General features: G+C 50.6%; 2 protein-coding genes across 6 annotated transcripts in view; both read left to right on the top strand.

Moving 5' to 3' along the window:
- The window catches only part of LOC111159580 (C2 calcium dependent domain containing 3), a 153,319-nt gene extending 150,525 nt beyond the window's left edge, over positions 1 to 2,794 (top strand). For all 5 annotated transcript variants that reach the window (XM_022522112.1, XM_022522115.1, XM_022522111.1 and 2 more), the window contains exon 33: positions 1,982 to 2,794. In XM_022522112.1, coding sequence (XP_022377820.1) covers positions 1,982 to 2,122 — 141 coding nt within the window. In that variant the 3' untranslated portion in view covers positions 2,123 to 2,794. The remainder of the gene's footprint in view (positions 1 to 1,981) is intronic.
- A 4,223-nt stretch (positions 2,795 to 7,017) lies between these two features.
- Positions 7,018 to 19,885, top strand: LOC111159427 (mitochondrial uncoupling protein 3-like). The gene is made up of 7 exons (XM_022521883.1): positions 7,018 to 7,287; positions 12,662 to 12,898; positions 13,368 to 13,578; positions 13,848 to 14,048; positions 15,241 to 15,342; positions 15,899 to 16,079; positions 18,590 to 19,885. The coding sequence occupies exons 2-7, from the start codon at positions 12,773 to 12,775 to the stop codon at positions 18,702 to 18,704; spliced, it is 936 nt and encodes a 311-aa protein (XP_022377591.1). The 5' UTR covers positions 7,018 to 7,287; positions 12,662 to 12,772; the 3' UTR covers positions 18,705 to 19,885.
- Positions 19,886 to 21,790: the final 1,905 nt, after the last annotated feature.

Genomic DNA, 21,790 nt, shown 5'->3' with positions numbered 1-21,790 from the left:
CTAAATCCTAAATAGCTCACAAGACAACAGTCTTAGATCTTGGGAGTACAGAGGGATATATGAAGACTTAATGTGCTTCCAAGCACCTGAGAGGATTTGACCTATCCAAAGGCCTGGCACATGGTAGGCCAACAACCACTGGTTCTAGAATGAATGAATAAGATGTTTTTTGTAAGAGGCAGCCTCCTCCCGACCCAGTTTCAGCCTCTGGTCACCAGGGCTTGGTCCCACCCATTACCAACCTCCCATCTTGGACCTGGCGCATTTGGAGTCATAAGCATCAGATTCAGTCCGTGTCTTGCAGGAGCACCCATCCAGTGTAGAGGAGGAGGGCAACAACCAGGGACTGGGCAACTGGTCTACCCTGGCCTAAGGCATTATACAGCACCTCTCATATTTTGGAAGGAAGAACTCCAGTCATGAGCAAAGAGTAGTTTTCCTTTTTTCCTTTTAGCCTAGGCCTCCCTAGAAGACATGGAGCTGTGGGTTGGGTCTCAGGCAACCCTAACTGTGGGCTATCAGTGCTGAGAGTTTGCTCAGGTTCTGTGGACTTCAGCATTTAGAATTCCAGATTGGCAGGTAGTCCTCAAGGCTGCCTGGCTATCCACTCCCCTTATCACATTCTGACTGCTGTTCTAATTTTTTTAGTAGATCACTCTGTCCTCTCGGTGCCATGGAAGTCAAGAACTGGGTTCTGAGGGCACCTGGGTGGCTCAGTTAAGTATCTGCCTTTGACTCAGGTCATGATCTCAGGGTCCTGGGATCGAGCCCACACATTGGGCTCCCTGTTAGGAATCCATCAGCAGGGAGTCTGCTTCTCCCTCTCCTCTGCCCACCCCCCACTCATGCTCTCTCTCAAATAAATACAAAATTTAAAATAGAAAAAGAACTGGGTTCTGTTCATTTCTGTCTCCTCACAGTAGGCGTTGAAAAGGTTAAGTGAAGGAAGGGGATTACTAAATGTTACTGATCCCAGAAGCAACTCTCGCTGGGCCTCAGATTCCCATTTGCAGAATCACAAGGGGCATGGAGGTAGTTTCAGATCTCTGGGGTCTCCACCAAACTGATTCTTGGTGCCTGGGGAGTGGTGCAGTGAGCTGCCTATACCTCCATCAGCTTGTGAAGACCTCAGCACATGGATTTGGAGACAGAGATACCCATCCATAGGGCAGGCTGCATGCTATTGAGGTCAGCCAAGTTCACCTGTGGTGGCGACTCCCATCTCCTTTTAGCACTGCCTCTTCCTGTCAACTGGCTGCCTGGGTTGGCTTTTTTGTATAGCTTTGAGCTGCTCCAGGGCAGGAACCTGGTACAGAAAATAAAGTGGAGTGGGGAGCAGTTGAATGAGCAAAAGAGTGAGTCATATAGGAGTCCAGAAGACCACCATCACATAACGCAAATGTACACTAGGACCTTAAAGGGGAACTAGTGATACCCTGTCAGCCTGAGGCAGGGAAAGCTTTGGTAGGAGGGCAGTGTCGGGATGTGGTTCATGTCACCTGCCGGCTGTCAGAACTCCCAGGGGCCATACTGAGAGTGTAGTATTCACCAACATCTCCTCCCTGGCAATTGGATATATTCCCATGGTGACATGTAGAACAGTTAGAACTCAGAGGACGAATGACTTATCCATATTCATGCAGCAAGAGAAGGGATGAGGCTTTAATCCTGTCCCGGAAGGGACTGCTCCTCCTCCACAGGCAGACAGAGTCTCAGCTAGGGTTCACATCCCGTCTCTGCCACTCCAAGCTGTGGGACCTTGAGTTTATTTAAACCTGAACTCTAGTTTCCTGTCCATGACCTAGGAACAACATGCCCACCCGTGGGGTTGAGATGAGAGTTAAACAACATCAGGTACATAAAGTGCTTTGTAAACCAGTCAGCTCTATATCAATATTAGCCAGAGAACCAAGATATGAAAGGAACCAGTCATTTCTTGGAGGTGCCATATCCTCACCTAGCTGACTTCTTCTTCTTTCAGGATAAGACTGAGGCCTCCAACAGAGTCTTGTCCAGAAGGCCTTGTCGTCCCAGACCCAACTCGCTGCCTCCCAACTTGCCTGAGGAAGAAACTCGCAGGATCGCACGGATATTTTCTTCCCAGTACTCCCAGAAAGACTAATACAGACTGAAAGACAAAGGGAAGGATCCGCCTGCCCACCTTCCTTTGGCCTTGTCTGGCTCACATGAGAAACAAGGTCTGCTTCCTTCAAGGCCATGAGGGCCCTGAAACTACCACCAGCCTAGTCCATGGGTGCCTTGGGACCCCATCCAGCACAGCCTGGAGGAATGTCCCAAACCGGTCCAAAGTCCATCTGCTAGGATTTCAGCTTCTTCCTTCTAAACAAAATGGACTCCAGTACCCAAGTGGAACCACCCATCTTTTGACCAAGGGACCCAAGCAGGCATCTCTCGGCTAAGAAACTCCTTCCAGTGTCCTTGATAGCCTACTGCTGACATGAGCCCACCTTCTGCCTGAATATCATGGGCCATTTTTGACTTAAAGTTTGGGTAGGGTAGAGGTGGGGGTGGAGATTGTGTGTGTTGTGCATAGCTGAGGAAGTCCTTGAGCCACCTCAGCTGATTTGCTTAGAAATAAGGGTATTTTATAGATATAAATTATTTTTACGCTGTGTTGAATTAATCAATAGAAAAGGAGGGGGGGAAATCACCTCCTTTGGACTTTTGTCTGATTATCTGAAATTCTAACCATGCTTTTAACTTATTGTTCTTACCCAGCTCTGAAGGTCCTTGTTCCTGCCTGTGTTTGAATAAAATCATATTGGTATTTGTATTCTGTAAACAGGTGTTTCCTGGGTTGGCCACTGGACTGGGGTGTTAGGAATCCATTTGTGCTCTAACAGCCAAAGGAAAGCTTGAAAACCATACAGTCCCTTAAGCTCACCTTGAACCAGGGGCCAGGGTCACCACAAGACTTCACGGTGAGAGATCAGATTGGGCGGACACTCTGTTATTCCTTTGCTTATGCCTCCAATCCGGCAACAAAGTGGAGGAGTCTCCTGGAACAGGTCTGCTCAGAACCCCTGATCTCTCTAGGATGAATTGCTCTGGGTTAAGACTGTCAAACTCCAAACATTTGAGCAGCTACTATAGACAGGGCCTGTGGGGAAGATAAGAAAAGCACAAAGATGTGCAGAATGGCTGGGAGAGAAGGTTGGAGGAGAACTAACATGGTTCCGCTTTCCTCCCCAAGCACAGGCCATTTTGCTTAGTCCTCATAACAACTCTATAACCTACAGATCATGATACCCATTTTATAGTTACTGAAACTCACCAAAGTCAAGTCATTTGCCTCTGTTTATGTAGCTAGGAAAGGAATCACCACATACATTTCCAGAGGTGTCACAAGGCTTCTGCACACACGGAATAGCCAGTGAGTGGTCTGAATTGGGGAAATTGATGGAAAACCATGTGGGCTGGAGCAACCAGGGCGGGCTTCCCAGAAAAGTCGGAGGATGAGCCCAGAGAAAAAACCAGGAGAGCACTCAGGGCCACATGCTGCTAGGGACAGGGAAGAGACATGTCTTGACACTGCCACTTCCCTCCTAGGTCCCCTCCAGCTTGACTGTCCTTCCATCGGAGCCACTGTTGCCTCATCTGCAAAGCGGAGATAATAACGCTTCAGAGGGTTGTTGTGAAGACTAAACGAGATGACATTTGTGAAAGTGCTTCGCCTGCACTTGGCACTTGGTGGAAGCTGAGGAAATGTCAGCTCCTCCCACCCCACCCCCACCCCCGGAGCTCCCGAGCTAACCAGCAGACAGGCAAGCACCCCAACAGCTCTGAGACAGGCAGGACGCGCCTGAGGGTGTAGGGTGATGCACAAACCCCGAGGAGGAACAGGGTGCCCCCCATCAGTGAAGTGCCCTCCCACCAGGCTGTTCCCTTTTTGTTCATCTCGGCCCCTCAGCCTTCAGCCTGCCGGCTCACCCCCTCCCCCCCCCATCTCAGGTTGACAGTAGGAGCTTTCAAGGCAAGGGCTCCACCTGCCTTAAGGCCACATAGAACCTACAGAGGGGCAGTTGGGGGCCCAGGCCTGAGGGGTTAAGCCTCAGGTGAAGAATATTCCTTCCAAATCCTGCTCCAGCTTCTATAAATAACCTGATTGGGTCAAGTTAGGATAAGGCCACAGCAGGACACAGGCTGCTCCTACCCAGGCAATTTTTCCTACCCAGGCTCAGAGCAACCCCCCAAAATAAAAGGGCACCCTAAGGGTCTGAAAACCATCACCTCCACTTAAAAAGAGTGTGTTATTTACCAGTATCCTCTCCCTGAAAGTTGGATCTCTTTCCCGGTGACAGCTCAGAGATGAAATGCCTTGTGAGCCATGCAGCCTGGCTTAAGGGCATGAGGTACATATTTGACAACGAGCCATCATCTCCCTCACTTCCTTTCAGGCACTGCCTCTGCAGAGACCTGAAAATGGATGTTTCTGATCACCAGATGCTGGCTGCTCCCAGCCCTTGCCACCAACCTTTGAACTTCTAGTGCCTGTTGGACTCTGGGGACAGGGAGCCACAGCAGACACACCTGGCCCTGCCCTCAAGAAGCCTCCCAGCCCAATGTAAGCTGAGTCCTCCCTCTGGGGACTCCAGGGCCCTTGGCCTCCTTGTTTGAGCGCCTGCTGTTTATCCCTTCCCACGTACCCACTGCAATCTAGCCACCACCTTCAGGCCAGCATTTCCAGCTGGAGCCGGAACCTACCTCCTGAGCCCAGCCTCAGCGGTCTCCTAGCAGCCCCTTCCCTTATGAAGGGAACTGCCTGGGCTACTGATGTTAGGGCACGGTCTGCTCCAAGGGAGAGGACAGACACAGCCCTGGCTTTGCACTTGAATGTCTAGACTTGTGACCACTTGCCCTGTGGCCATGGCTCTGTGCCCAAGTCCAGAAATGGGTTCTGCCTACTCCTCTGCCCTACCCAGTTAACTCCCTTCTCACCCCGGAATTCCCCTCTCTTCTCCTGTCCCCGTCCCCTCTTTCCTGTGTCACCTGCGTCCCAGGTTCAGATGTGCCCCACCCTTCCCCTCAGTGCCTACTGATGGAGCCTACAGTAGTAGCAGCTGCTAGGAGCCCTCCCTGCCGTGCTCCACATACCTCTGCCCACTCCCTTTGGCTCCCTTCAGTGTCATGTGTGAGACGGTAAAGGTCACAGCAGAGAGACCCAGAATTATAATTATTAATTTATAATTATAAATATTATAATTTAAGGACTGGGGGTTGGGCAACACCATATACTAGCAGTGTGACTGGGGTTAGTCCTTGTCCCTCCCTGACACCATTTTCTCCTCTGTAAAGGAAGCATTACAAATGTTAGATGTTCAGCAAGAAAAGGAATGAGGTACCGATACATGCTATAGCGCAGACACATCTTGAATGTACTACGCTAACTGAGAAAATCCAGTCACATACAATAGGATTTTATTTATATGAAAGGTTCAGAAATCCATAGAGATAGGGACACCTGGGCAGCTCATCAGTTAAACATCTGCCTTTGGCTCAAGTCATAATTCCGGAGTCATGCTTCTCCCTCTGCCCCTCAGCCCACTCTTGCTCTCTCTCGTTCTCACTCTCTCAAATTAATAAGATCTTTTAAAAAAAGAAATCTATAGAGACAGAAAGTAGATTAGTGATTGCTTGGGGCTGAGTGTAAGGCAAAAAGGAAAGTGATTATTGATGTACATGGATTTGGGGGGAGTGTGTGGGGAGTGGTGAAAATATTTTAAAATTGTGATGATGGGATGCCTGGTTAAGCGGCTGCCTTCGGCTCGGGTCATGATCTCAGGATCTTGGGATCGAGTCCCACATCGGGCTCCCTGCTCAACGGGGAGCCTGCTTCTCTCTCTGCCTCTGCCTACCACTCTGCCTGCTTGTGTGCTCTGTCTCTCTCTCTGACAAATAAATAAATAAATAAATAAATAAAATCTTTAAAAAACCATTAATTTTTTTTTATTTAAGTTTTATTTTTTTAAAACATATAATATCTTTTTATCCCCAGGGGTACAGGTCTGTGAATCGCCAGGTTTACACACTTCACAGCACTCACCATAGCACATACCCTCCCCAATGTCCATAACCCCACCCCCCCCAACCCCCTCCCCCCATTAACCCTCAGTTTGTTTTGTGAGATTAAGAGTCACTTATGGTTTGTCTCCCTCCCAATCCCATCTTAAAAACCATTAATTTTTTAAAAATTGTGATGATGGGGGCGCCTGGGTGGCTCAGTGGGTTAAGCCGCTGCCTTCGGCTCAGGTCATGATCTCAGGGTCCTGGGATCGAGTCCCACATCAGGCTCTCTGCTCGGCAGGGAGCCTGCTTCCCTTCTCTCTCTCTCTCTCTCTGCCTGCCTCTCTGTCTACTTGTGATCTCTCTCTGTCAAATAAATAAATAAAATTTTAAAAAAAAATTGTGATGATGGTTGGATAACTGAACAGTTAAAACCAATGAATTATATCCATTAAATAGGCGGACTGTATGTATGTGAATTATATCTCAGTAAAGCTGTTATTTAAAAAAACAGAATCCTGGGCACCTGCGAGACTCAGTCAGTTAAGTGCCTGCCCTCAGCTCATGTCATGATCGCAGGTTTCCAGGATGGAGCCCCATAGCCAGCTCCCTGCTCAGGGGGTCTGCTTCTCCCTCTCCATCTGCCCCTCCCCCCTCCTCATGCTCGCTTTCTTTCTCTCTCTCAAATAAAATATTTAAAAACAAACAAAACAAACAAACAGAATCCTAATAGTACTCACCTCATAGGGTTGTGAAAAATAGAAATAATGTCTCTAAGGTATCTGGCACACAGTAGGCACCAAGAAATGACCATTACTATCATTGTTAATGTTAGGACAGCCCTGCCCTGCCTATCCTGTGTGTGGCATTGACCTTTGAATTCTCAAAGGTGACAGGTCCAACCCCTGTCCCCATATGTGCCCTGATTACCTGAGGTAGCTCTTTCAGCAGCTGGAAGGAGCTATTTTAAAGAACCCTAAGTCAGAGGAACTAAACCAGATCTGGAACTCTGACCTTTCCCCTCACCTCCCTGCCACTCACCAGCCAGCCTCCTCTTGTCAAGTGATCAGGCTGTCAACTAAGCTTCTGTAGGGTAAGGTTTCAAGCCAGCTGGAGCGTATAAAGATAGGTGCCAAGCCGGAGGCAGAGAGACAACAGTGAATGGTAAGGGGGCAACTAGATCCCTGCTTCCCCCTCCTGGGATGGAGCCCTAAGGAGCCTTAAGGAGGCCCTGTGCTTCCCCTGCCCTGGCTGGACTCACAGGTAAGACCCCATTCTCCCACCCCCTTCCTCCTCCATGCTCTGCCCTTCACGGCAGCTTACAGAGAGCAGCCCGGAGCGAACGCAGATCACTAGCCTGGGATCACTACAGAGCTGGTAGATTTCATTCCTCCCCCACCAAGTTAAGAGGGAGTTACGGCAACCCTAATGCGGGGGCACCATGGCCGGGCAGAGGCTCGACCCCAACATCTGTGTCACTCACCCACAACTCACTCTCCCCTTTTACTGATGGCCACCTCTGCTCTGATTTTGCAAATCTCCATAGACAATAGTGGCTTTCTCCTTAGTCTAGCACAGAATCTCCAGAATTCCTCTAGAGCATTAAGCCCTTTCCCCATGAAGGTCCTGGGGACCCCTTTCCTGAGTGGAGATGGTGCATGCACCCCTGGCCTCACAGGGAGGGAAGTTCACGAGCCCACACAACTCTACTCGAGCGACTTCCTCAGCGGGGATATGCTGTGCAGGCTTTGCCAGGAGGGTGAGATCAGGCGGGGCATCTCAGAATGGGGTTGTCTGATCCCTGCTTCTGAGCTGCCATGGAGAACAGATTCCCCAGCCCCAGCCCAGACCTGAATCAGGATCTCCTGTGCTGAGGGCCTCTGAGAATCCATTCAGTAAACAAGCAGTTCCGGGGATCCTGAGCTCTCCCTGAAGAGTGAGGCTCCGGCCAGTGGCACGGGCGCAGTGTCACACTGACCTGGGCTCCAGTCCCAGCCCCATCCCTTCCGTATGTCTTATGACTAGCTGAAGCCCTCACAGCCTGAGGTCCCTTGTTTATGAGTGGGAATCTTTGTGACAACTACCGTATAGCCTTATAAAGGGACTGAATTAGTCAATACCTATAAAGTCCTCGGCACCATGCCTCATGCAAGAAGCACTGGGCAGACATCAGGGTTAGGGTTACTGGAACATCCTGTGCCTCAAGTGCCCTAGCAGAGCTACGGAGAGAAGAGTCCTGCTCTCAACTTCCCCTTTGCCACTGACAAAATTCCGCTGGCTGCTAGATTTCCTCAAGTATCAATTCAGGATGCTGGAGTCAAGGGGGAAGAGAAGTGGGAAACGGTGGCCTCAGGGCAGCTCCTGAGTCTACCATTGTGGCCTCCCTCTCCACCATAACTTGACTAATGAAAGTTCTAGCGCACCCACCCCACAACAAGGTAGGGCTTTTAACTTGAGTCCCTGCCCATCCATTCTGCCTCCCATGGCTCAGGGCTGCGTCCAGAATAGGCTGCGGCTTCACGTGTGGCCGCTGCGTGGCTCCAACAGCTCTGGCTGCACCATTCCAACAACTTCCTCACTGGCCTCTCCCCTTCCAGTCCAGCCTCGACATTTGCACCCGCATACTCTGAACACTGGCCTGATGATGTCATTCCTCTACTTGAGAACCACCAACCACTCCCCATTCTCTGATTCAGTACAGCCCTGGCATTCCAGATCCCTCCATGAAAGATCACTATGGGCTTCTCTGATTTCATTTCCCATTTCTCCACTTCAGCAAGTGGGGTTCCTTGGTCAACTGGTCCCCCCTGGGCCCCTCTAGCCCTGGGCCATCCCGGTACCAGGCTACACAGAGAAGCAGGATAAGTAGACCCTATCCCAGCCTTTGGGGCTCCCTATCTAGAGGGAAAACAACTACAGCTACTGAGCTAATCAACAAGAAGCTGTGGGATCAGAGGCCGGGCCAAAGGAGTTTGACAGTTCAGGCTCCCCCAATCCTCCCACCCAACCCCCAGGCCAGGGGAAAACAGGTTTCCCCCAGGAGATCCAGCCCATGAGACAAAACCCATGAAGTGCACCCTGTGGGTCCAGGTACAGCACAAACACTGTGCACCAGGCTGAGACCACAGAATGCCTCGGAGTCACATAGCCCTGGTGGGAATCCCACTTCCGCTCACTGTGTGATCTCTGACAGGTCATTTCACCTGTCTTGGCCTCAGTTTGTAACTCTGCAAGTGGAATAAAAATACCTAACTTATAGGATTCTTCTATTAGAATCTGAGTGGCTACCAAAGGCTTCGAAGAAAGGACACTCCTACACTCTTACAACAGTAAGAGACAGTAGAGAAAGCGACCCCCAAGGGCCTCCCTAGCTCTGAGCATCAGACACTCAGCTTCCTGATGCTAGGGCTCCGAGCAGTCCAACTCACGTCAGAGAAGGGGAAAGTCTGGGGAAACGCCAGGGCCGGGAACAAGAGAGGCAGCTGCTCACGCATTCACCTGCACACGCCCCAGACAGAGCCTCCTGGCTGGGAACTGAGCCCTCCTGGCAGCTGCTGGTCTTCTGGAGGCAAAGGGAAATGGAAAGGAGGCAAGTGGAAGACGGTGTTCCCCTAGCATCCTGCAGTCTGTCCCCTCCGCCAGGCTCAGGTCCGTGGACGCCAGGGCCTCCACACCACCACCTGGAGGAGTGGACCCTCAGGGAGGCAATACAGAAAAGCGGGAAGACAGGCTGTGGGAGGAACACTGCAGAGGGAGCCCGAGACCTGACTGTGTGGCACGCACAGGTCTCAGCCTCTCAGGCCATTTTCTTCATCGGCCAACCTGGGCAGTGATGCCCACCCAGCCTTCCTCACCACGCTGCAGGTCTGTATGCTTAGCACTTGATTCTCTAGATGGCTTTGCATATAATCCATTAACTGCAAAGGGATCTGAATGCCCTGAATAAAAAAGACAAGGTCTGGAAATCCAGACTACCACCCCCACTGGGGTCCCGGGGTGAAAGGTGACGGGGCCTCATTGCCATCAGAAGAATTTAGCTGAGGTTCTATGTCTTTAAACCAGTCTCTCTCCATCTCAAACCTCTTTTTCTCATCTGTAAAATGGAATTAAATGCTTCCCTGCCTTCCATCCAAGGCTGCTTTGAGCCTTAAGTACAGCAGAGTGCACCAGGCTCTGACACCAGAGGTTGGTAACACTCAGCAAGCTCATGTTTCGAAGCCCTGATATGCGCACCCAAACGTAGGGGAAAGGAGCAGCTACCTCTCAGGAAAGGTGTGAGAACTCAGTGGGATTGTGTGTAAAACTCTACTGCGAGGGCCTCACAGCCAGGTCGTCATTTTCTCCTCCTACCTGAATCCATGCCCTGGACTCTCACACGAGCTCATGCCCTTCCCCACATCTAGAACACCCTTCCTGCTTCAGCTGCCAAAATCGTGCCGGCTTTTCAAAGCCTAACCTCTGTGACCCTCCTCCCACCCTCCACCGTGAAACGATTCTTATCCCACCTCACGAACAAGACAGTCACTTGTGACCCTCCTCCCACCCTCCACCGTGAAACGATTCTTATCCCACCTCACGAACAAGAGAGTCACCCCCTCCTTTGAGTCACTTCTTGGGGCTTCCCTCCCCTCTGACATTGGTCCAACCGATCTTGCACTAGTTACTTGTGGGTGTGTCTGATGACCCCACGAGACTCCTTGAGATCTCCTTGTCGGCAAATCTCACAACTGTTTTTGCTCATCCCCAGATTTCCTGGAATGACAAGCACAGAACCTAGCATGACATGGGTCCTATGGAGCCCACCAGCCATGGCAAGGACACTGGACTTTTTCTGAATAAGTGCTCCTCCCTGCTCCTTCTCTCTCTCTAATAAATAAATTAAAATATTTTAAAATAAATAAATAAATAATAAAAGTATCCCATTCCTCCGGGCATGATTTAAGAGTTGTCCTACCACACTATGACCCAGGCTTCCAGACTGGAATCCAGTGGCTGGTGAGTTCCAACCTCAGACCTTCCTCCTCCATCCCACCTCTCTAATTCCCTAGTTAATTCAACACCTATCAGCAAGCTCCTTGAAGGTCAGGGCCAAACCTGCTTCATTCCGTATCTTTCCTTCCGTAGCACCTACTATAGTGGTCAAGAAATACCTGATCATTAAGATAATCACTTACACTTTAGCATGAATTAGAACATTAGTTTCTTCTCAAGAACAGGCTTGGTTAGGGAAAGGTGGCAGCAAGCATAAGAGTGAAGGTGCCATGTAGGTTGAGGAGACAGCACAGAGACAACCGGAGTTCTAGATGGCAGTACTGAAAGAAGACTTAGGTTGTCACTTATCTTTTGGCATCCAATTTATCATTGGTGAGCAGGTAATATATTTTTCTCATTTGCCCAAGAGAAGTTAAATGACACACCCAAGTTTCCACCAGCATTAGTAAGCCATGAAGACTCAGCAGCTGCTCAGGTCTCCTCACCCAGGACCAGAGTTTTTATTGCCCCAGAAGGAAAGGGACAAACACTGTGCCTACCTCACAACTCTGTGGCACTGGCCCTGACTCTAGGGGGTGAGGACCCTGAAGAATCCAGGATCCCAGCATACTAGGGGTATGTATGAAATAGGTGCCAGGGGGTGTGACCTGCTAAGAAATGGCATCAGCACCAAAAACCAGATGCCCAGAAGTCCAGGTGATAAGAATGCAGGGCTGCCCATGACAGGCGTGCCAGCTTTCCAAGGTAACCACAGCTAAGCCAGGACCTTCGGATACACTCATGCCCCTGCTCAGCCAGGAGTGGGACAGGTGCAGGCCCAAGTGCACACAGGGAGAGGAGACACATTCTCTTGACCCAAGATGGATCCTCCTCTGTCTGAGAAGCCCATTCTCTTCAGCTGAGAAGGGATGTCCTCAAAGGTGTGAGGGGAAAGGCCTGTCCTGAGCCAGGCAGAGCAGCTGCCACTGTCCCCAACATCAGCAGCAGGACGCTTTACAACCCCATCTCCCTGGGAGACCTGGGAGGCAGAGCAGCAGAGGAGCCCAGGACCAGGCTCCCTCCCTCCTCCAAAGCAGAGCATCAGCCCCAGGAATCCCACAGCTTTGGGAGGAAACACCTCTAGTCCTAGATTAACAATCTTTAGTGACAGAGGAGCTGGGAACGATTTCGCTTTAAGTATAGTAAGAGTATACTCCAGCAGCCTTGCAAAAAAACAAGCTTTCATCCAAGATAAACAACAGTTGAGGTGAGTCACGAGGCACAATCATATTGTTGATTTGGGGAAGAAGGACCTGCAGTGGACAGACTCGGTCGGCTCTCTGTACACTCCAGGGAGCAGCTTGGTGTGGGAGGAAACAGGTTGTAGGATGGAGTCGGAATGAGGTCTGGTCCCTGCCTGGGCCTCAGTTTCCTCCTCTAAAGGATGAAGATCCACCTGGTTAGTGGAAAAAGGAGGGGGTAGGAGAGGGCCGCAAGAAAAACGGAATGGGAAAGTGAGCTGTTCTTATAAGCCAAATCCAGACAGCTAAACATAGCAAAGCCCAGGCTTTTCTCTAACTAAAGCTTCTCCCAGTGCTGAAAGGAGCCTGGGGACAGGTCTGGATGGCCCAAGTTCCATCTGCCTCCTCTGGCCTGTCTCTGGCAGCCTCCTCCCTGCACTAAAGCTCAGGACTGCAAAGCGGCCTCTCTCCTTGGACCTCTCTCCTCTCTTCTCTCTCCTGGGCCCCGGAGGGACCAGGCAGAACCTTCTGGGACCATGGTTGGACTAAAGCCTTCAGAGGTACCTCCCACCACAGCTGTGAAATTCCTGGGGGCAGGCACAGCAGCCTGTTTTGCTGATCTCCTCACCTTTCCACTGGACACAGCCAAGGTTCGCCTGCAGGTAAGTACTTTTTGGCAAGGGTCGTTGCTCAGATCAAAGGCAGGACTGAGTTCTCCACTCCAGCACCTCTAGCGTGTGCCAGCCTGCTCGTCCTCAAAGAACCCTGCTTACAATCCTGCGCCACCATCGTCCGAGACAAAAAAATCGTAGGTCCTTGGGCCCTTCCTGGCCTCACCTGACTTCGTAAACCATGGAGTGTGAAGGAAAAGTAACTGTGTGACCTTGGGCAAACCACTGACCACTTGTTGTGGGGAAAACAATCTGCCCTCCATGTGCTCTGAGGGCTGAGCACCACACCACGGGTCACAGTTTAGGAACAATGCGGCTAGGGGCACACACCTTGTTTTCACGAGGATGTGGCGGCTCCAATCGTGCTCGCGCTCGAGAACCAGCCCCGGGCAGGCCCCTCTGCACACGGCCCCATCCACCCCGCTCCCAGCTCCTCACCCTCTGCTGGGCCGTTCCTCAGATCCAGGGGGAGAAGCAGGCGACCCAGGCAGCCCAGAGACCCCAGTACCGCGGCGTACTGGGCACCATCCTGACCATGGTGCGCACCGAGGGCCCCCACAGCCCCTACAACGGGCTGGTCGCCGGCCTGCAGCGCCAGATGAGCTTCGCCTCCATCCGCATCGGCCTTTACGACTCTGTCAAGCAGTTCTACACCCCCAAGGGATCCGACCGTGAGTGCCTGGCATCCCAGAGACACGGAGGGGGTAGGCAGAAGCAGGCTCTAGGCTAGCGGGTCAGGGATGCAGGTGGTGCGGACTCAGAGGCAGGGCTGGGCCGCTGAAGGCTGGAGACAGTCACGAGGAGACAGAGCCACAGTAGAGACCCCGAGCCTGGGAGAAGAGGCAGGCATCAGGCAGGGGCAGCCCCACAGAGAAGAGCGTCCAGCCCGGAGGAGCACTGGCTGGCCGAACGCCGACCCCCTCTCTCTCCTCCTCTCCAGACTCGAGCATCACTACCCGGATTTTGGCAGGTTGCACCACTGGGGCCATGGCGGTATCATGTGCCCAGCCCACGGATGTGGTGAAGGTCCGGTTTCAGGCCAGCATACACCTTGGGGCCGGGAGCAACAGGAAATACAGTGGGACAATGGACGCCTACAGGACCATCGCCAGGGAGGAAGGGCTCAGGGGCCTATGGAAAGGTAGGTCTGGACTCCAGGCTCAGAGGGCCCAGGGTAGAGCATGCCTTACCCTGAGTTAGGGCGGAGAACCGAGCAAGGAGGGAACTCCCAGCATGGTATAGTCCGGTGATCCTGCAAGAACATCCCAACCAAAACTCTCACACTGACCTGCCACAGTGCCCGAGTTCAATTCAATTTGGCAACCCTTCAGCATGTGCAGGTTGCTGTGAGGGAGACATAAAGGAATGGAAGATACCTTCCCTACCCTCATGGCTCTCGCAGACGGAGAGGGAGGAGACATGTCAAGGAGCAGCCATTCCACAGGGTAGGACGTGCAAAGGTCACATAGAGGTACACAGCCAGAGGCAAGGGAGGCCGTGCAGACTCCAAGGTCGGGGGGGAAGGCGACACGGAAGCTGGGCCTCAAGGCTCAGTGGGCTCTAGGTGTGTGGAGATGGAAGGGGAGGGCTTCCCCAGCAAAGTTCTCTCAGGGGTAATGACTATAGACATAGGACCGTAGGACTACAGGACTCAGAGAAGAAACAGAGGCCAGTGGAGGAGGCAGCTGTGAGTTGTCGGGTGCAAGGAGATTCAATGAGGAGGGGGTTTCCTCAAGAGTAAGGCTTCCGGGGTCCCTATGTGTCCCCGTGGAGGCCACCGTGACAAATGCTGGAATCTCTCCCACATGTGGACCAAGGATCACACCAATCCTTGCAGAAGAGAGAGTGACCCAGTGAAGGTTAAGCACAGGACCCCTGGGTCACAGCTTGATTTGCTCTGCACTCTCCCCAAGTCCAGCCCTCATCTGTGATATCAGTGGCTGGGTCTTGATGCTCTCCTAGGGCCTCCCAGTGCTACTTCCTGTCACTGCTCCAAGAGTCTTGGAGCTCTTGGAAAGAAGAAAGGCTTCCTTGCCTGACTTTAGCCGGGTCTCAGGGAGGCATATTTTAATTTTGATAGATATTACAGATTATTCTCCAAAGTGTGGCTCAGACAAACATAAGAGGACCTCTCTGTTTCCTGTCTCTGAGGTGGACACGGATAACCTAAGAGTTAGCCCCAGAGAGGAAAGTGTGGAATCCGCTCAGATGAAGCGGGCTCCTCTGAGACCCCTGGAATGCAGCATTCTGCCCCCAAACCGGAGCCCAGGACCTTGCAACCAGGGAGTCTGCGTCTCGTTTTCACTCATCAGCCCCCATCCCATCCTTCACAGGAACTTTCCCCAACATCACAAGGAATGCCATCGTCAACTGTGCTGAGATGGTGACCTATGACATCATCAAGGAGAAGCTGCTAGACTATCATCTGCTCACGGGTGAGGCCCTGGGCTCCAGGGAGCTGCCCTCCCACAGCAGGGAGGAAACCTGGAATTCCACAGAGTGGGTACCACTCAGAGGTGACTGGGTGTTAGAAGGAGCAGAGAGGGGAGCAGTGCCCAGTAAAAATGCCCAGTATAGGAGTGCCTCTTAACTTGCTAGATGGGGTGCTGCCCAATTCATGAATCACTTAATAATGCCAATTAGAGCTTTAAAAAAAAATGCCCCGCCATCATTGTGATGAGTGGGAAAGAAGCCTGGACAGGGAGGCCAGAGCCCTGGGTTCCAGCCCAGCACTTCCCACCGTGCACCTTGAAGCAAGGGTCACCTTCTCCGACTTCGTTTTCCTTTAATGAGATCGCTGGGCTGCAGAGCCATCCCGCGGTGGGACAGCTCTGTTCTATTTTGTGAGTCCTATGAGAGCTTTAAAAAGCACTGTCCTTACACTCAGGAGTTTCCAGTTTAGTAAAGGACAAATGACGACACACGGGGAACAGAAAGGCAGCGCTTTGCCTTCCCACAGCTCCATACTTGCTCCTCCCTTCCCCGCTGCAGACAATTTCCCCTGCCACTTCATCTCTGCCTTTGGAGCCGGCTTCTGTGCCACAGTGGTGGCCTCCCCAGTGGATGTGGTGAAGACCCGGTACATGAACTCACCCCCAGGCCAATACCGCAGCCCCCTGGACTGCATGCTGAAGATGGTGGCCCACGAGGGCCCCACAGCCTTCTATAAAGGGTGAGTCTCCCCCTCCTGCCTCCAGCACCCCCTCCCAGGGAACCTGGGCTTGTTTCCTTCCCTTCTTTCTTTCCTTCCTTCCATTCTTCTTTCTTTCCTTCCTCCACATATAATGTGCCTACCACGGGTCCACTTGGAGACATGGTGGTGAACAGCACAGATGTAAACACCACAAAGGACAAATATAAAGAACTACAGAAGTTAAAAAAAAAAAAAAAAAGCGGACCAAATCTGATCTGGAGAGTCAGGGGAGGCTGAGAAAAAGAATTTTAGGCATAGGTCAAAGTGTTGACTATCCCCAAACTTACAGGGTAAGGGAGGAAGGAAAGGTGGTCGGTCGTCCTGAGACTTGCCTCCAGTCCACTGTCATGACTGTGGATCAGCACGGATGGCAGCCGAAATGCCCAGCCACGTCACATTTTTTTGCTTCTGGGTCTGCTTTTACCATTCCTTCTTAATGGAATGCCTTTCCCGCCTCATGCACATGCGTCAGAACTAGTTCAAAGGCCACCTCCTCCCCAGTATTCTCCAGTAGGAATCTTTCCTCCTCCCTGTGAACTTCACCAATACATCCTTGATTCCACTGTTTAGGGTACTTACCACCTCCTACCTTGTGTTATAGGATTTGTAAAGTTAAAATAGTCCCCATGCTGGGTCACAAGCTCCTCAAAGCCAGAACTGGAGGCTTATCCGTCTTTCACGTCCCTAGCCAAGAGCCAGCGCTCAATAATGTAGGTTGTGAACAACCACCATGACCACTAAGGCACTTTACACAGTGCAAAGCACTTTACACAGATTATCTCAACAACCCCTGAATTGGATGGTCTTCTCCACATTTACTGAGGAAGAAATGGAGACTCAGGAAGGTCAAGTGACTTACCCAAGATCCCAGACTTACAATGCCAGAGCCATGGCTCTAAGCCAGATCATCAGATGCCACTCCCCGTGTTGTCATCTGTCCTATTGCCAGGCTCTTGGCTTGGCCCTCACCCCTCCCACCACTGATGCCTTCAGCAGATAGTTTTCTGGTGCCCCATGCTAAATGGGACCCAACATGCAATCAGGTCCTCAACCCTGTAAGTGACATATAAAACTCCTTCTGTTGCCAGGCTGTTCTTTCCCTGTAAGTGCTTCTCTCATTACAATCAGCAGCAGCCACCGCCTGTCTCAGTTTATTCTTTCACTTGGAAAACAATTTACTGAGCATCTCCTGTGTGCCAGGCCCTGTGCTTGCCTCAAAGAGCAGCAGACACAGGCGACATTAATGGAGCATTTACGGAGACTGGGCCCTGTACTGTATGCTGTGCATTAACTCATTTAGTCCTTCACAACAACTATATGAGGTAAATGCTGTTATGTTCCTCATTTTACAGATGAGGACACTGAGGCTTAGAAAGATTAAGTAACCTGTCCTAGGTCATGAAGCTAGAAACTGAGAGAGCTAAGGTCTGAGCCCAGCTTGGACTCTGGAGTTCACCTTCATTGCCCCAGTGCTATTCTCCCTGGGGAGGCTAGGCTGAGGCATCTGGAGAGACCTTGGTATGAGTCTGTGGGGCCCAAGCCTAGTCCTGCAGAGCCAAGAGCAACCAGCCAGGCAAGGAGGACAGTAGGGGACATTCCCAGGCAGAAGGAGCAGCTCAGACAAGGGCACAGGAAGCAAGTCTGGCAGGAGAGGATAGGACCAGGAGGGGATTAGCAGACAGAGAGGCTGAAGAGGGAGCAGGTCAGGTCCCAGGCTCCTCCCTGAGTCTGTGAAGCTGAGGTGGAGACTGGCTCCCAGCTGTGTTATCACAGGACAGGCAGGCTCTCTGGAGATTATAAAGCTGGTGTCACCCAGTCTTCACCCTCTGGTGTGCCAGCTTCTAGGTGCCCTGGTAGGGCCTCCGCAGGGATGGCCTCTCAGCATGTAAATGATTGCAGAAATACCCAGCAGCAGGGTGGAGTGAGATAGTTTTAGCTGAGCTCCTTAACTGCTCTGGGCTTCAGTTCCTTTTTTTTTTTTAAGATTTACTTATTTGGGAGGGAGAGAGAACACACACACACAAGCGCGGGGTAGGGGTAGAGAGAGGGGAGAGAGAGAGAGAGAGAATCCCGAGCAGAGTCCCCACTGACCACGGAGCCTGACAAGGGGCTCCATCCCACAACCCTGGGACCAAGACTGGATCCAAAACCAAGAGTCAAACGCTTAACCAGTTGAGCCACCCAGACACGCCTGGGCCTCAGTTTCTAAAAAAGAAACGCGGCAACCATCATAGCTTCCTTATAGACTTGTGGGAATTAACTGCTTAAAACAGAACCTGGTTCAAAATGTGTTTTCTTTCCTTTCTTGACTCCTGCTTCTGCCTAAATTCCTTCAGCAGAGGAGAAAAGCCTGAACAGACTCAGAGAATGTTTGTGACTAACAGAGTCCTAGGTCCTTTGGCACTAATGCCGTGAATGCGGGGAGCACCGGACATCCATGTAGGGTACTTAGTCCACGCCCCCTGATGTTCTGGTTGTTCTCTCATCAGATTTACACCATCATTTTTGCGTTTGGGAACCTGGAATGTGGTGATGTTCGTGACCTATGAGCAGCTGAAACGGGCCTTGATGAAAGTCCAGATCCTACGGGAATCTCCATTCTGAATAAAGCAGGGCCACTTAGTACTGAATTGGAACAAGAACCAGTGGGTCCCACACAAACCCACACATGTTTACACAACTGGTTTACTTGCTGCTGAGTCAAGAAATAGAAGCAGAGAAAGGATTCTGGTCTTCAGTGCTTTGTCTTAAGAACACATTTGTTTTGTACGGACAAGTTGGAAATTAAATTATATTAATTTGGGGGACCCATGATGTTGGATGCCTAACATTTAGGCAAGAGAAAATAAACCAAAACATCCATTTGGATAAAACAAAAGTCTGCAAACCTATGTTCTGTAAAAAAAAAAAAAAAAATCTAATGAGATGATGAATTGTAAACAGAAAAGACTGCAAGCATGAGACAGCAGTGGCACAGGACGCCTGGAAATCAGCTAAAGAGTGTGGAGGTATGCTACCGAAACAACACAGCTGTGACTGTAGCCTTTGGTTAACCGTGGATCATCAGCCATATGTGTAATGTGCCTGCCACTTAGAAGCCACTGGGATTCTAGAAAATAGGAGACCAAAAAAAAAAAAAGGAGAGAGAGAGAATGAGAAAACCTGGAACCTGTGCCAAAAGAACACTGCTGGGCCAGCATGAGGCTGAGATTCGTAACTGTTCCCTGATGACGCTGCAGAATCAAGAGGGCAGACCTCATCTTCTTTCCCGTAAAATGGGAGTAATAAGCCCTTCCCTCCTCTCTCACCAGGGATGTTATGAGGATCAGGTGACAGGGTGGACACGAAAGCACTTTATAAAAGCGGAAGCTCTGATATTTACAAGTTCTTGGAAAAGATATTCTCAGGACAGTAAAGAACTGCCAGGGAAGTTTGTAAGGTTGAAAGGTTGTCTAGAGGTTAGACCAAAGGAGCCAGGGGCTGGGGGGCCAGGGGTGACAGAATGGTGTGCACTCATGGAAGGCCCACTCCCACACAGCCCTGGCTTCCCAGCAGGACCGTAAGACCTCTGAAGGGTGCCGGGCTTGCAGAAAAAGAGGTAGATGTCAGGCTGACAGCCTAAAGTAGCAGGGCTCAGAGTTCTTTGCGAAATTATTATAATTCAATAAAGGGTGTGGGAATGAGAACAGCTATGTCTTTTTTGCCTTCTCTTTCTTGGACAGAATGTCCCTTTCTCACCAGGTTTCCTGTTTGCCAGCACTGGGCCTTTGTGACATTAATAACAGTACTGGGTTCAAATGTCCCCTCCCCTCATCTTACCAGAAACCTAACCACCAGGAATCCTAATACCTCACTGTCCTAGCAGAGAAGTAGAAATAACAATCCCCCACCTTTGCAGAAGTGCTCAGCAACGTCATCTCTCCCTCCCCACTCTGACACTGCTGCATCCCAGGAGGGGAAAAGCAAATGTCCACTTACCTTTAGCACTTTCCTAAATTTATTTATTTATTTATTTATTTATTTTTAAAGATTTTATTTATTTATTTGACAGACAGAGATCACAAGTAGACAGAGAGGCAGGCAGAGAGAGAGAAGGAAGCAGGCTCCCTGCTGAGCAGAGAGCCCAATGTGGGACTCGATCCCAGGACCCTGAGATCATGACCTGAGCCGAAGGCAGCGGCTTAACCCACTGAGCCACCCAGGCGCCCAGCACTTTCCTAAATTTAAATTATAATTTGAGATTATCAACATGTATAAACTGGAAAGTTCAAATAAAAGCAAAAAAAAAAAAAAGAAAGATTATTTCTATTTAATATCTGGTTTGATTTTCAAATAAAACCCATATTTAAGGGATGCCTGGGTGGCTCAGTTGGTTAAGCAGCTGCCTTCGGCTCAGGTCATGATCCCAGCGTCCTGGGATCGAGTCCCACATCGGGCTCCTTGAGTCACCCCCTCCTTTGAGTCACTTCTTGGGGCTTCCCTCCCCTCTGACATTGGTCCAACCGATCTTGCACTAGTTACTTGTGGGTGTGTCTGATGACCCCACGAGACTCCTTGAGATCTCCTTGTCGGCAAATCTCACAACTGTTTTTGCTCATCCCCAGATTTCCTGGAATGACAAGCACAGAACCTAGCATGACATGGGTCCTATGGAGCCCACCAGCCATGGCAAGGACACTGGACTTTTTCTGAATAAGTGCTCCTCCCTGCTCCTTCTCTCTCTCTAATAAATAAATTAAAATATTTTAAAATAAATAAATAAATAATAAAAGTATCCCATTCCTCCGGGCATGATTTAAGAGTTGTCCTACCACACTATGACCCAGGCTTCCAGACTGGAATCCAGTGGCTGGTGAGTTCCAACCTCAGACCTTCCTCCTCCATCCCACCTCTCTAATTCCCTAGTTAATTCAACACCTATCAGCAAGCTCCTTGAAGGTCAGGGCCAAACCTGCTTCATTCCGTATCTTTCCTTCCGTAGCACCTACTATAGTGGTCAAGAAATACCTGATCATTAAGATAATCACTTACACTTTAGCATGAATTAGAACATTAGTTTCTTCTCAAGAACAGGCTTGGTTAGGGAAAGGTGGCAGCAAGCATAAGAGTGAAGGTGCCATGTAGGTTGAGGAGACAGCACAGAGACAACCGGAGTTCTAGATGGCAGTACTGAAAGAAGACTTAGGTTGTCACTTATCTTTTGGCATCCAATTTATCATTGGTGAGCAGGTAATATATTTTTCTCATTTGCCCAAGAGAAGTTAAATGACACACCCAAGTTTCCACCAGCATTAGTAAGCCATGAAGACTCAGCAGCTGCTCAGGTCTCCTCACCCAGGACCAGAGTTTTTATTGCCCCAGAAGGAAAGGGACAAACACTGTGCCTACCTCACAACTCTGTGGCACTGGCCCTGACTCTAGGGGGTGAGGACCCTGAAGAATCCAGGATCCCAGCATACTAGGGGTATGTATGAAATAGGTGCCAGGGGGTGTGACCTGCTAAGAAATGGCATCAGCACCAAAAACCAGATGCCCAGAAGTCCAGGTGATAAGAATGCAGGGCTGCCCATGACAGGCGTGCCAGCTTTCCAAGGTAACCACAGCTAAGCCAGGACCTTCGGATACACTCATGCCCCTGCTCAGCCAGGAGTGGGACAGGTGCAGGCCCAAGTGCACACAGGGAGAGGAGA

This window comes from Enhydra lutris, unplaced genomic scaffold (assembly GCF_002288905.1).
Source record: "Enhydra lutris kenyoni isolate GAN:26980312 unplaced genomic scaffold, ASM228890v2 scaffoldscaffold68, whole genome shotgun sequence".
Classification (NCBI taxonomy): domain Eukaryota; kingdom Metazoa; phylum Chordata; class Mammalia; order Carnivora; family Mustelidae; genus Enhydra; species Enhydra lutris.
This window is presented reverse-complemented; position numbering and strand designations above follow the sequence as displayed.

Excerpts from the sequence above, each read along its gene's own strand:
- LOC111159427 (XM_022521883.1), top strand. The coding sequence starts at position 12,773 with ATGGTTGGACTAAAGCCTTCAGAGGTACCTCCCACCACAGCTGTGAAA. Across the intron at positions 13,579-13,847 it reads CACCCCCAAGGGATCCGACC|ACTCGAGCATCACTACCCGG; the intron begins GTGAGTGCCTGG and ends CCTCCTCTCCAG. Across the intron at positions 14,049-15,240 it reads GCTCAGGGGCCTATGGAAAG|GAACTTTCCCCAACATCACA; the intron begins GTAGGTCTGGAC and ends CATCCTTCACAG.